Genomic DNA, 14,704 nt, shown 5'->3' with positions numbered 1-14,704 from the left:
ACTGTAGCCTCACAGCATATTGGCCAGTGTTGATTTTTCAGTGTATCATTTCTAGAAGAAACACAGTGTTGATGCTAATAACCAGTGTTGACTGTGAGATTGTGATTGTGTCTGTTTTACTCTGTGGAGAGTAAAACATTTCTATCAAAACTATGGCCATCATTATCATTATCCCCAGCATGCTCTACTGCAGCTCGATTTTTCCATGTACATTGATTGATTCATTAATCTTATGCTACATGAAGATAAATAACTAACTACTATCAGTTAGGTAGATTTATTGCACCCTTTACCGAAATGGTTGTTCTAGTTTAAATGTTTTAGGTAGTCCCCTTTATCAATATTCCTAACTCTGGGTGTCATTAAGAAATGCAGGTTGTGGTTGAATAAAAATTCCAACTGTTGGATGTCATAGCTCTGTCTGGATTCCAATAGGAATCTATTGGATTCCTATTGGACTCACTTCGCAAGTCAGCATAATGTGACTTGCAGGCCTGATGTGGCCTGTAAACCAGTAGGTTCCTAACACCCCTATGTTGGGGTAAACATGGGCATCAAAGTAAGGCCTTATGATATTATTCATATGTAGATTTTGGTTGAAGCTCAATGTTAAATTAAAATCTACTTACATTCATGGCTATGCCAATATTGTCGATGAAATTCGCAAATCACCTTGATTGTAGGTACACACTCCCTGCCCCTCGTCATGAGCCATCCGGCCATTTCCAAGAACTGGATTTTTAACAGGGTTGTTAGCATTAGGGAGAACCCCCCCACCTAGCTCAATATCGCGCTGTTGGATAAGAACGAGACTACAGCATCCACCGTGACTATTAGACTTGCCGCCATTCGGACTGAATACATTTTAGGGGCAACAGTTTTGATTCAATTTATAATTTATCGGTTTCAAGTGCCAATAGATAAGCAATGATGTACTATATTTTTGTAGCATTTCTGACAATACTGATATATTTTTCAACCGAATCTCAGAATTCTAACACTGGATGGAGCAACTCGGTTGCTCAGCAATAACACAGCTGCTCCTTCACCAGGCGGCCAGTCATCAGAAGTGTATTTATTTGTTTATTTATTTGTTTATTTGATTCTCCATTAGCTTTTGCAGAGGCTGCAGCTATTCGTCATGGGGTCCATAAAAAACACAAAACATGAAAAGTAACACTGATATGGCCGAAGACAACTTCCCTCGAGGGACACCGCATTGTATATGTGATGTTAGAGAAGCTTCCATTGAAGAACACTTTGGGTTCTATTGGATAAATAACTCTCCAACCATGTGATGGCAGGTAATGTAAAGCCAAAACAAGTGAGTTTTTTCAATACCAATGTATGATCAAAAACATAAAACGCAGCACTGTAATCTAACAATACAGCTCCAAATATAATCTTATTATCAATTTATTTTCACTAATCATCTGTCATCTGAGACAGTCAGTATAAGTTGATTGCCCTTCTCTATGTGTATGCTGAAAGTCAGAAGTGCACTTGTTCTCTGAAAAATAGCATTGCATTTGGTCAAACACATTTCTCTCCTTCTGTTTACTAAGAAGAGGCAGCAAAATGATTGGGCAGCTGTTAAAGCCAGCAAAGGGTGCTTTACTATTTTTAGGCAGTGGGATTACTTCAAATCAAATTCTTCCACCTCTCCCACACTAACTTGACAAAATTCAAAACAGCAATCCTTCTCTTTCATTGTTAGATATTTTTTTACCAAAATATGATGGTTCATCGTTCGATGTTGTGATTTCACTTCTGAGTTTTACCACTTTACTAATGAAATAGTAATTGAAATGATTGGCAATAGCTAAAAGACCCATTAACTTCAATGAACGATGGAAATGAATTGGGTTTTCCTCCCATGGTATCATTCAAGGTACTCCAAAGTATTGTTAGATTGTGTTTTATGTCATTTATCTTAGTTCTGTAATATAATGTATTCTTCATTTTGGTAAGTTTAGGTACAACATTTCTCCATTTACAGTTTGTTAACCAATCAGCTGAGCAGCTTGACTTGTTTGCCACCTCTTTTCCATAATTTCTTTGAACCATACAATTTTTATTAATCATCAATCCAGAGGGCTCTAAGAGTTCTTAGCCCTCTAAATCTTTTCAGGGTACCTAAGTCTACATTTGTGCCAAATTGGGTGTGTCAAAATAACTGTATATTGTATTACCGTCTGTGGCCATTTCATAAGACGACTGCTAAGGCACTCAGGGGCCAAATATGTCTTGGCTCCATATCTTTTAAAAAAGTCCTTCAAAACATTAACATTTTATTACCAACAGTGGCCATTTTGTAAAATGGCTGCTACAGCCCCAAGGGTGTGAGTCCATATCTACATCTTTTGAGGCTACATAAACACACCTAATGTGGTACAGAGGTAGATTTATCTAAAAACAGGCATTCAGAACATTAACAGTGTATTACCAACATTGGCCTTTTTTGTAAAATGGCTGCCACAGTCCCCAGGGGCCAAATCTGTGGTGGATCCATATTTAAAACTTTTCAGGCTACATAAATGTACTTCTGTGCCAAATGTTGTGTGTTTATCTCAAAATAATCCTTCTGGATTGTAAAATAGTGTTATAAAATGTGGCCATTTTGAAAAATGGCTGTCACACCCCCCAGGGGCCAAATCTCTGGTGTTTCCATATTAACATCTTCTCAGGGTCCATAAACCTATCTCTGTTCCAAAGTTGCTGCCTTTATCTCTAAACAGTTCTTCTGAATTGTGAAATAACGGTACCATTGGTGGCCATTTAAAAACAAGATCTGTCACACCCCCCAGGGGCCAAATCTGGGGTGGCTCTATATCTGAATATTTTCAGGGTACTTAAATCTACCTCTGTGCCGGATTTGGTGCTTTTATTGCAAAATGTATGATTTTTTTCCAGATTTGTTTGTTTATAAGCTTGATGAGAAGATACAATTATTTAAGATTTGTTGTAAATAACAACCGCCATAAGACCTGTAACAACATCTGGTTTGTTGTTAGGCATAATAAAGACATCTCAAGGAAGACGTCTTAAAAGGTTCATAATTTGGTCATATGACGTCGAGACCAGAATATACCCAGACTAAGACGTCAAAATGATGTTGTGTGCCCATTTGCAAGTGGGTGACTGAAGCATGCTTCATTGATGTGGGGCACATGGGTCCCCCCCCTCTTCTGCTCCCATCAATATCTGTAGTTGGTCGCATTTCCTAAAGCCTAAGTTATTCACTTTTACGTGATGTCATATCACATTTTGTAACTTTGTATAGTTTTTTTTCAAGCATTCAGATAGGACATGAGTGTTACAAATTGTACGAATCATTGGGTCCTGCACACTGGCTGAAATGTTTTAAAATGTCAAATGTCTCACCATTATTTCTCATGAGTGTTCATGTTGATCAATATTTCGGCTATGCTGGCCTATTATAAATGATCAAATAAATGTCTGATCAATAGATACAATTCTTAACATTTTGTCATTTATAATGCTAATGTAGAGGTACCAATAAATTGTCCAGTAGACTTATTGTATGCTATTTTCATGTATGTTCCCTTATGTCTAAGCTTCTAAGGTGACTCCTGCTTTACTAATTATTGTGAAGAAGTGAACCAACCATATTCTGTAATTAGTTGCAAAACAATAGAAATGCAATTGTGTATTGCTGCTGTTTATCTGATGTCTAACAGTCCATGATCAGGTCTGTTGATCATGAGAGCATTTAGCAGAGAAAATGAGTTGAGACATACTATTAGCAGTGTTGCATTCGAGACCACCTAAAGTGAGACCAACTCAAGACCAAGACCGCAGCAAATCGAGTCCAAGTCAAGACCGAGAACTGGAGGGGAACGAGGGATCCGACACTGTCACGGCTGTTTGAAGGATCGGACCAAAATGCAGCATGTTCGTAGTTCCACATATTTTATTTATTGTGAAACTAAATGCAATACATAAAAAATACTTGAATACATAAAAACACCAAACCGTGACGCAGCGAGGAAAACACACTACTCAAAAGATAATAACCCACAAAACAGGAAGAGAAAAACCCCCTACTTAAATATGATATCTAATCAGTGGCAATGAGGATCAGCTGCCTCCAATTAGAGATCAACCCAAACAATCCCAACATAGAAATAGAAAAACTAGAACTTAAACATAGAAATAGAAAACATAGAACAACCCAAAAACACACCCTGCCCTACTCTACTATAGAAAATGACATCTTACTAGGGTCAGGACGTGACAGACTGAGCAAGAGAGAGACCAGAAAAATGTGAGTCCAAGTAAAGACCATGAATGTAATTTTCTCCAATTGCCACCATAATAAGAGATCAAAATGTCAACTGTTTCTGTGTTCATATTTCAGAAGAACTCTTTAGACATTCAGAATGGTGTCGTTTTAAAATGTACATTTCGTGTTAATTTCTATTGAATCTTTTCAATAATATTTTAACTATATTATTATTTTCAATTATATTCTGATTTAATCTCTTCAGTTTTTGTTGGAAAGGAATGTGTGAACACTGAAGAGAAAAAAAGATCCAGTGAGGATTTTTCTTTGGTGGTCTCTGGGGAGATAATTCTAGATAGCTAAATCAGCCATTTGCTAAGCCATCAGAAGTTAGATAGAAAGTTATCTGCTCCATGCAACCTTGGTGTCCGGAAGTAATTTAGCCATTCATTATAGCCATTGCGATCTGTCGGGTTTCTATTTTCTCTAGTTTGTCTCATGTCAATTAACTTGTGACATTTAAACAACAAATACAATAGTCAGTTGAAAAATGTTAAGGGTACAAGACTGTTAATGACTGGAGCGGCATGAGTGGAACAGTATCAAATACATCAAACACATGGTGTCCAGGTGATTGATGCCATTCCATTTGCTCCGTTCCAGACATTATTATGAGGTGTTCTCCCCTCAGCAGCCTCCTGTGCTGTGTACATATCTGTCTGTGTTGGCAAAGTCACTACATATCCCATCAAGCCAAGCGGGGAGAGGCTGCTCGTTGTCACAGTTCCAAGACCAGTCAGAAACGTCCAGCTAACTTGGATCTGCGGTTGGAATTTGGGGGTGGTTGGAATTTACATAATTATTACCGGAGGAAAATGGGGGAGGGTCATGCTTTTTCAATTTCAGTCAGGGGGAGGGTTTACAACTTTTTTATTTAGTTCAGGGGAGGGTCATCTAGTTTGTACTCGGTTAACAAACCTAACTCAATGGTAAATCTAAGCGTTGGCGGTAGCACTATAGGTTTGGTGGAGTGCCAGAAATATATTTGCTATTTTCACAACCAAAATAATCAGTGCAGTGCTGGTGGTGGTGGTGGGAAAAGGCTGGGTTTGATGAATAAACCAGTTGTGTCAAGGCTTAGCCCCTCATCAAAATGTGCTCCATGGCTAAATATGTGATTGCTTCAAGTTGTGAATTTAGGGTATTTTATGTGTTGCCTTGGAATCAATTCAAATTCCAATGTTAGTCCGTTATAGATTGTTAAACAGTTTACAGAAACAAAATAACAAAATGTAGACCCATCCCATCTTTGCTAAATACGTTAACTTGAACCTGTTTGCAGTCAACATTGTTCTAAGTAATTGCATGACTTTAATGTGGAAATATATACAGTACAAAGCATTCACACTGATATAGGGGCTAGGCCTACTGTAAATTGCATTATGGCTGAGCATGGACATGCCAAATGTTGTTGATAAGCAAGATACAATTAATTATTGATAAAGCCTTTATTGATAAAGCAGGTTTTCATCAAGGATCTCTCTGTACTTTGCTCCGTTCATCTTTCCCTTGATCCTGACTAGTCTCCCAGTCCCTGCTGTTAAAGAACATCCCCACAGCATGATGCTGCCACCACCATGCTTCACCGTAGGGATAGTGCCAGGTTTCCTCCAGATGTGACGCTTGGCATTCAGGCCAAAGACTTCTATCTTGGTTTAATTAGACCAGAGAACCTTGTTTCTCATGGTCGGAGAGTCCTTTGGGTGCTTTTTGGCAAACTCCAATCGGGCTGTCATGTGCCTTTTACTGAGGAGTGGTTTCCGTCTGGCAACTCTACCATAAAGGCCTGATTGGTGGAGTGCTGCAGAGATGGTTGTCCTTCTGGAAGGTTAGGGTTAGGAAGGTTCGCGCTCCTGATTGGCATAGCGGTCTAAGGCACTGCATCTCAGTGCAAGAGGTGTCACTACAGTCCCTGGTTTGTATCCAGGCTGTATCACATCTGGCCGTGATTGGGAGTCCCATAGAGCAGCGCACAATTGGCCCAGCGTCGTCCGGGTTTGGCCGGGGTAGGCCATCATTGTAAATAAGAAATGGTTCTTAAATAACATGCCTAGTTAAATAAAGGTAAATAATAAATAAATAAAAAAGGTTCTCCCATCTCCACAGAGGAACTCTGGAGCTCTGTCAGCGTGACCGTTGGGTTCTTGGTCACCTCCCTGACTAAAGCCCTTCTCCCCCAGTTGCTCAGTTTGGCCAGGCGGCCAGCTCTATGGAGAGTCTTGGTAGTTCCAAAATTCTTCCATTTAAGAATGATGGTGGCCTCTATGTTCTTCAGGACCTTCAATGCTGCAGAAATGCTTTGGTACCCTTCCCCAGATCCTTGCCTCGACACAATCCTGTCTCGGAGTTCTACGGACAATTCCTTCGACCTCATGGCTTGGTTTTTGATGTGGGACCTTATGTAGACAGGTGTGTGCTTTTCCAAATCATGTCCAATGATTTTAATTTACCACAGGTGGACTCCAATCAAGTTGTTGAAACATCTCAAGGATGATCAATGGAAACAGGATGCTCCTGAGCTCAATTTCGAGTCTCATAGCAAAGGGTATGAATAGTTATGTAAATAAGATATGTTTTTTATTTTTTCATACATTTGCAAAAATTCTAAAGAACTGTTTTTGCTTAATCATTATGGGATATTGTGTGTAGATTGATAAGGAAAAATATGTATTCAATACATTTTAGAATAAGGCTGTAACATAGCAAAATGTGGAAAAAGTCAAGGGGTCTGAATACTTTCCAAATGCACTGTCTAGTAGGGTAATTTAGCTCAGCAGATGCTCTAATATTCACATTTCCTATTTACAGTCAACACAAGTCAATTTTGTAACAAGAATATCATGGAATAAAATAGAACAATAATAATTTCCAGAATGTAAAAAGTTACAAGTGCATATATGCCTAACTGCTGTGTTAAAAAACAAATGGCCTTTTCTTGAATAGATTTATGATCAGATACTTCAGTTGTAACTGGTTTTGTTGCTCTACAATTTTTTTCATTGATAGTCTATATTTGGAACAGTGCTGAAGTTGTCTATCCTCTTTCTTAACAATAGCCTATATAGAAATCACAACCTCTTTGGTGCTACAGCAGGCACTCATTCGTTGCCATGCTCTGTTGTGGTATTAAAAGATTCTGCTTATCTCCAGTCATGTAAAATTATGTAGAATTGCATTTATATAAAGCAATTTTTTCTCGCACCGCAAATAAGATGATAGATTCATGCAGTGCTTTTATTATAATGGAGATATTTTCCCCCCTTCCCTTGTCAAAGGTGGAATGTGACTCCACAATCTCCTGGCTACTTTGCCATGTAGGCTAATGCTTACAAAACGAAGAACAGTTTCTGTTATGGTGTGGACACTATATAAATAATTACATTGAATATGTTATTGTACTTACCTGCAGTATAGTATGATTACTATTCATGTGTTCATGGTTATTATTGGCATTGGCTTTGACTGTGACCTTTCCCCTTTGATGATGTCATCACCCAGAGTTGGACCTGTTCAATGCAACTCTACCACAGGTTGAGTGGGCTGTGTCGCTTTGCTGTGTTTGTACCGCTTGTACATGTCTGTACACCTTTTATTTATTAGGTTGAAAGTAAAGGAAAGTAATATTGAATTGCGTGTGGGCATTCCTTGTCAAGTTACTACAGTTTCTAAAACAGCATATCTAAATGCTCTGGTCTGTCCTAGGAGTGTGGGTAAATGGTAGGCATGTTCTCTGGGTATAGGGGACGGTCACTTAGGGGACGGGTTTTTTTCAGACATTCAGGGAAGGTCAGGTAAAAATATACATTATTTTACTGAAGGGAGGGCCGTCTATTTTCATTTCAATTTTTCTCCCGGTATCACAAATTTTAAATAACATAGTAGCGATACTATCCTTCACCACCATCGAACCAGTCATGACTATTCAACAAAACAATAAAACAATACACCATTTTCAAGTTTCTTTTCAGAGTATTTCTTAGTTACATAATTGTATAACTACCAAATGAGTTTTGAAGTTGAGGGTGCAGTATTTATGAAGTTTGGCAATGAGGACAGCTAGCCAGCTAGTTTAGCCAGGGAAAAGCAGGGATAATGAGCTCGGGCCTAGTGGGCATGTGAGCCAGCCTAGTGCGCATCTGCTCCCAGCTAACTCAGGAGACAGATTGCAGTTTTTATGCCCTGATATCAGGAACTGGCGGTGAAAAGTTTGATTAAACAATTCAGAGACTGAAACGAATGAAACAGATGACTTATATTTAAGGAGAGCAAATCAATATACAATCCCAAAATCAGCTGTAACTGTCAGTAGTTAAACAAAGCTTAAATCGATGTTTGAGTGAACCCTTAATACAGAAAATAAATGATGGATTTTCTTCCGGACACGATAGACTCATCCTCAACTCTTTTTTGGGGTCAGAATTTGGGAGTGACAGTGGAATAAACTGGTAACACTTTACTTGACACCCAGTGTCATAACATGTATAACACATAACACGTTATGACATGGTCATAATCATGTCATAATGTCATAACAGCTGACATAACATGTCATAACCTGTCATAATATGGTCATAACACTGTCATGACATATATTTACACCTGTTGTGACATATTCCGTTATTTTATAGCTGGTTATGATACATAGATAACATGGTCAAAACCCACAAAACCTATCAAACAAGGCAAAACATTCCATTACACCATAGCCTACTTGTCAACAGTATGTTTATGTTATTACGTTTTCTAAAATGTACCATATTAAAGTATCATTGTAATTGCGCACACAATGATGTCAGACATGCACCTTCCCCAATGCTCTGTTTCTGATGACTAAGATGAATGCAGGAGCAGATTTCAGGAGCAGGACAAGACACCCTCTTCATGTACGTGATAGGCCTATCTGGTTTGTATGAATATGATGGTCATAATGCTTCTTGACAGTCCAAGTAAAGTGACACAGGATGGTCATAATGTTCCTTGACAGTGTCATAAAATGCATTTTCTTTGTCCAAGTAAATTGACACAGGATGGTCATAATGCTTCTTGACAGTGTCATAAAGTGTATTTTCTTCAAGTTATTTAAAATATGATGGAAAAAAATATGACTGTAAAGAATTCATTACAACATCAACAAAGAATGTGGGTTTTGACACTCTTATGTAGGTGTCATAACCAGCCCTAAAATAACGCAATATATGTCACAACAGGTGTAAATATATGGGTCATGACAGTGTTATGACCATATTATGACAGGTTATGACAAGTTGTCAGCTGTTATGACAAATTATGTCATAATGTGTTATGACGCTGGGTGTCAAGTAAAGTGTTACCAATCAACCAATCACATTTTGACTGGGTGGTACCGTTTTTACAAAAACGTATGAGAACTTATGCCTCCTCGAAGGCCGACAGGTCACTGCACAATAGCGAGCAGTAATTTTCCCACAGTCTAGCTAGCTAGCTTTTTTGTAGGCTAGTTTGCAGCGGCTGCAGCAGGTGTTATCAAAGAGGATATTGCTGCTCATTTGTTAGGTTTGCCTTTTTCAAGATGAACTTTCACAAGAAGTTAAGTTTCAAACTATCATCACCTGGTGAGTGGAACTGTGGTTTTTATTGCAGCTCGCTTGCTGTTGTTAGCTATCTCTTTAAAAATGGCTTGCATTAAACTTGTTGCATTTAAACTTTGGATCACCACTTAATTTGTGTGCTGAAGATAAAAAATATGTTTGCAATGCGAAGGAAGAGTTATACATTTCGATTGGGAAATCCTATGCCTAATGGTTGTGTTTTTGTATTGCTATGATTGGGACCTACTGTACTGGCTTATTATGTCTGAGTGAATAGGCTGCTTATCCTTTATCATCATGCTGTGTGTGAGTGATGTCTTTCTATTGGCCCCAGCTATGTGTTCTACAAAAAGTGCACTCACCTGCATCACAAGCCTGTCACACACAGCCTTTGATGTGTCACTGTTGTCACTTTTGGTGATAGTGTGATAGTGATGGCGTTAGTCTACCATAGGTTGTGTAAGCAGTGTGGTTGTTGTTGCTGGTAGTATTATCCGTGCAGGTACTGTCTCTGTGTGAGTGGCAGCCTGAAGCTTGGCTCAGCCTCAGGCCTGTTTGATTCATTTCGGCGCATTAAATTATGCTACCTTTCTTCATATTTGAGTTTGGTACAACGTGTTGGAAGATTTATTTTTCTCCAAATGAAGTTCCAGTAGCGACGGTTCTCCACTGCGCAAACATGTCTATAAAATACATAAAGACTGTTACAACTTCTCACGGTCTTCCTTTACTAATAGTGAGCGTTCAACTTTCAAACAATTTCCCTACTCTTCCAAACCAATGAATCAAGGAAATTCTGATGATTGCGACAAAGTTTGAGGATTTTCTTAAACGAATGGACAGTAATGTTTGAGTAAAGTAGAAAGCCCAGTTTCAATAAGCAATAAGATATTAAAGGGATACTTCTGGGTTTTGGCAATAAGGCACTTTATCTACTTCACCAGAGTCAGATGAACTTGTGGATACCATTTTTATGTCTCTGTGCCCAGTATGAAGGAAGTTATAGTTAGTTTCGCTAGCCAATTCTAACTAGATTTAGCAAAATGACTGTAAGTCTATGGGTATCTGCTAGCATGCTAGTAGATACCCATAGACTTCCAGTTATTGTGCTAACGATAGTTAGCATTGGCTCTCGAAATTACCTCTAACTTCCTTCATACTGGACATCCCAAAGTATCCCTTTAATGATTCATGATATAGCCTGGTGAAGTGGTTTTATACACTCACTGAATGGAAGCTGATAATTATGATTTTTTTACTCTGCTAGTCTTGGAAAGAAATTATGAGTTCTCACTGTCCGAGACAGAGTCAAGGCCAAGTAAAAAGATCAAGATCAAGACATTCAATATGTGGTCTTTAGACCGGACTCAGGTACAACAACACTGATATTTAGGCTTGGAATGACATGTGGCCCATTGTTTACCTTATCATCAATGACATGTGGCCCATTGTTTACCTTGTTACCTGGCAACCACAAGGCCGTTTCAAAGAGCTGGCAGTCAAGGCGAGCTCATGATTATACGCTCCCTGCCCACTCAGCCTGTTCGTTCAGGCTTCCTGACAGTTACAGATAAGAGAAAAGTTACAATTTCTTCAATTCTGAGCATTTAAATAGCATACAAATATTATGGGTGATGTTTAGGTAATTTAAAGGTTATTTTTACTTTGGAAATAAGATGACTGTGCAGGACCATTAACTCAACTCATACTGTTAAAAGGGGTAATATAATCTGCACGCACACATTCTGTACACAAGCACACACACACGCACGCATGCACACACATTTATTTTCAAGAATGCCTTGAAAAGCAGAGTCAGTGGGTAGAGAGGCCCAGCAGGAAAGTATGACCCCTTATCCACCACCCTCCCTCACACACATTCTCACCCGCCCCATGCCCGAGAATGGGGCGATTTTTGTCAACATGGGGGCGACAGCGTCTGTGTCCAGAGTTACAAGGTAATAAAACTGTTCTCAGGCAGACCTTGGGAAGATTTCCACACAAAGTCGAAACAATTTTTCCCAATGAGGCTTTTCCCAGTTTCCTCTGCAAACGTGTCTTTGCTGCTGGAAGGACCCACTTATTTTTAGAATGTGGTCAAAACAATGATATGACATATCTGCATCCTGAAAATACTTCATCTAGGCATCTGTGTGAGGTAAAATGAGGACAGGGGAGAAAGAGAGTGAGAGAGAGAGAGGCAAATGAGGGCATTGTTTTGATGACAAAACTCTTCGGTTCCCAGGGCTCAAAAAACACTGCACCTCCAACAACACTTAATCGTTCGGTAATCATTTTGTTCCTCTTGCAATTACTGTAACTGTCACTTTTTGTTCTTTCTCATTGAAGGAAAAAATGGAAAGTGTTTTTTTTTTCTCTCTCGTCCCCTAAGGCCCTGTCACCGTGGTCCTTTCTTGCGTGGCCTAAGAAGTGTCCAGTTAAATCAGTTCAATTATAACCTCATTCTCGGGATAGGGGGGAGGGTCTCAACGGGGGGTCCGAGGCAAGCTACCATGCTGGAGGGGACAGCGGGGGGATGGGGGGTTGGGGAGGGGGGAATGTCCCGAGGATGGGCTGTTATTGCGGGCCAGAGCCCTACCCATCCACCTCATCTCAGCCAATCCAAATGCAAACGCCCTCTTGTTATGCCGCCTACGCCCCCCCCAAACGCCCCATCTCTGACTGTATCCAGTGCCTCATTAACCCCCACCTCTCCCCCCTCACCCCCCACCCTTCTCTCTCATTTCCCCCTCGTGTGTTCCAGTGCCACATGTCCACCCACGGTCAGCGGGGCGAGTGTTGGTGCGTTAACCCCTTCACGGGTGTCCAGATCACCCAGTCCACGAAGGTGCGGGGGGACCCCAAATGCAGCCAGTATGTGGAGGAGCAGGAGATGGCGACTGGGACACTGCCCACTGTCGTCCTGCATATGGCAGAGATATAGCAGCACTTCACCCACATCCAGATATCCCCAACGGTAGAATGGTCCAAATTGACTGACAGCTGATATTGTTGTCATGTGCATGGGTTTCTTTCTATGTAGCCTACATGCTTTTGTTTAAGTGTGTATATAGGTGGGGTGTTGTCTTTATATGTTTATGTGTGTGTGAAAGGGACAGATAACGAGTACTACTCTTGTCTTAGGACAAGTCTCCCTTGTGAAAATGATTTGTGTAAATCAAGATGTTTGATAAAAGGGGTGTGAGAGCAAGGCAAGGACATTATCCATGCTACAATTCAAAGCAGGTTTCATGAATATGTATTTACTGTGTGGGCATATGCACTGTACCTGCGTGTGTGCCTGCCTGCTTGCTTGCTCGTGTGTGTGCGTGTGTCTGTATATATATATGTGTGTGTGTGTGTGTGTTTGACTGGCTGTGTCCCCTGCTATTCATAGGTTAGGTGCTGCGAGTAGCATGGATGCCGGAGATAACACTATGCTAATCACGGGGCTGTCACTGCATCTGGTTCAATTGATGTATCAGGCGGCATATAACCTCCCATTTATGCAGCTGCTTGCCTTCCATGCCACGTTCCATATCTATTTATTCAACCTTTCTCTCATCACACTAAGTCAATATGTGTGGTGGACTAACAAAGCCTCACATTAAGCCCTTGACATATAGAAGATCTGTACCAAACTAACGAACCATGGGTGACGCTTTATTTTGGTGTCTACATACAATACACACTAATCTGTTATTAGTGCATCATTCCAATGATGATGATGTACTTACATGCTAATGCTAATTTGAATTGTTGGAAACACTTTACCTTTTAATAACCTATACCGCCACACTCTATTAAACGCTATTACATAGCAGTTCCTATGTAACTACAATGCTGTCACTACAGTTACTACTGTGTAGTTACATAGGTAGGCTACAGAAGCCACTTAAGGTACTGTGCTACCAAATTGTTTCATGTTAATCGAAGTGTTCAGAGATTTCTGTAGGGTAACTGTAATGTAAATTATTTGTCTTCTTTAATACACATTTTTCTGTCCTCTTCTCGTTCTGATAAACAGTCTCATGTTTTTGTTATTGATATAGCTCTGTCCTTTAAAGATATTGAGAGAAATAGCCTGTGCATGAATGTATCCTGTAGGCCCCTCACATCAACAAGGTTAGGTCATTTACGTTCAGATAACTTTCATCTTTTGAGTATTCCTTGATTAGTCAATCAAATGTAGGTACATCTCTTGTTGAATAAAATGTCTGAAAAAAATTTACCCAACGAAGCTCTGTCTCTCTCTCTTCTAATGTTTTCTACTCTGCCTTCTTCTTTATCCTTCACCTCATTACATTTTAGTCATTTAGCAGACACTCTTATCCAGAGCAACTTACAGTAGTGAATGCATACATTTCATTTCATTCATTTTTCTTTTTTTTGTACCGGCCCCCCGTGGGAATCGAACCCACAACCCTGGCGTTGCACACACTATGCTGGCGTTGCAAACACCATGCTCTACCAACTGAGCCACAGGGAAGACATGTGGACACCTCATGTGTCCTCTCCCTCTTGTTGATCCTCCAGAATTCTGACCCCCTCCTCTCTCCCTTTCTCCAATCTATCCATCTTCTGCACTCTCTTCGTCCACTCCTCCCACCTCTCTACCAATGTTGTTCCATGATGACACCAGTCTGCAGTGGAATTTGGGTGGTGGTTTGTGTGTGTCTCTTTGCCCTCTGGTACTGTCATGCATCCTGCCCATGTGGTGACGCCCCTGGGCAAAGGGTGGTGGGGGTGGTCGAAGGGAAAGGTATATGGGGATCGGTGGTGGTTTGTAGAAGGGGGGTGTTGGAGGAAAGGGTGAATGTGGGTCGGGTCG

General features: G+C 40.1%; 1 protein-coding gene across 3 annotated transcripts in view; it reads left to right on the top strand.

The window, feature by feature from the left end:
• Positions 1-14,104, top strand: part of igfbp-2b2 (insulin-like growth factor binding protein 2 paralog B2) — a 30,603-nt gene extending 16,499 nt beyond the window's left edge. Inside the window, exons 4-5 of one of the 3 annotated variants that reach the window (XM_082966896.1) lie at positions 12,638-12,850; positions 13,271-14,104. In XM_082966896.1, coding sequence (XP_082823022.1) covers positions 12,638-12,817 — 180 coding nt within the window. In that variant the 3' untranslated portion in view covers positions 12,818-12,850; positions 13,271-14,104. Of the gene's footprint in view, positions 1-1,114; positions 3,537-12,637; positions 12,851-13,270 lie in introns of those variants that run through there. The other 2 variants (NM_001279160.1, XM_014164313.3) reach the window with 2 other exon arrangements.
• The last annotated feature ends 600 nt before the right edge of the window (positions 14,105-14,704 follow it).

The sequence above is a fragment of the Salmo salar genome, chromosome 21, assembly GCF_965601325.2.
Source record: "Salmo salar chromosome 21, fSalSal1, whole genome shotgun sequence".
Taxonomy (NCBI): domain Eukaryota; kingdom Metazoa; phylum Chordata; class Actinopteri; order Salmoniformes; family Salmonidae; genus Salmo; species Salmo salar.
The sequence above is the reverse complement of the archived record's forward strand: the minus strand, read 5'-3'. Positions and strand labels throughout refer to the sequence as shown.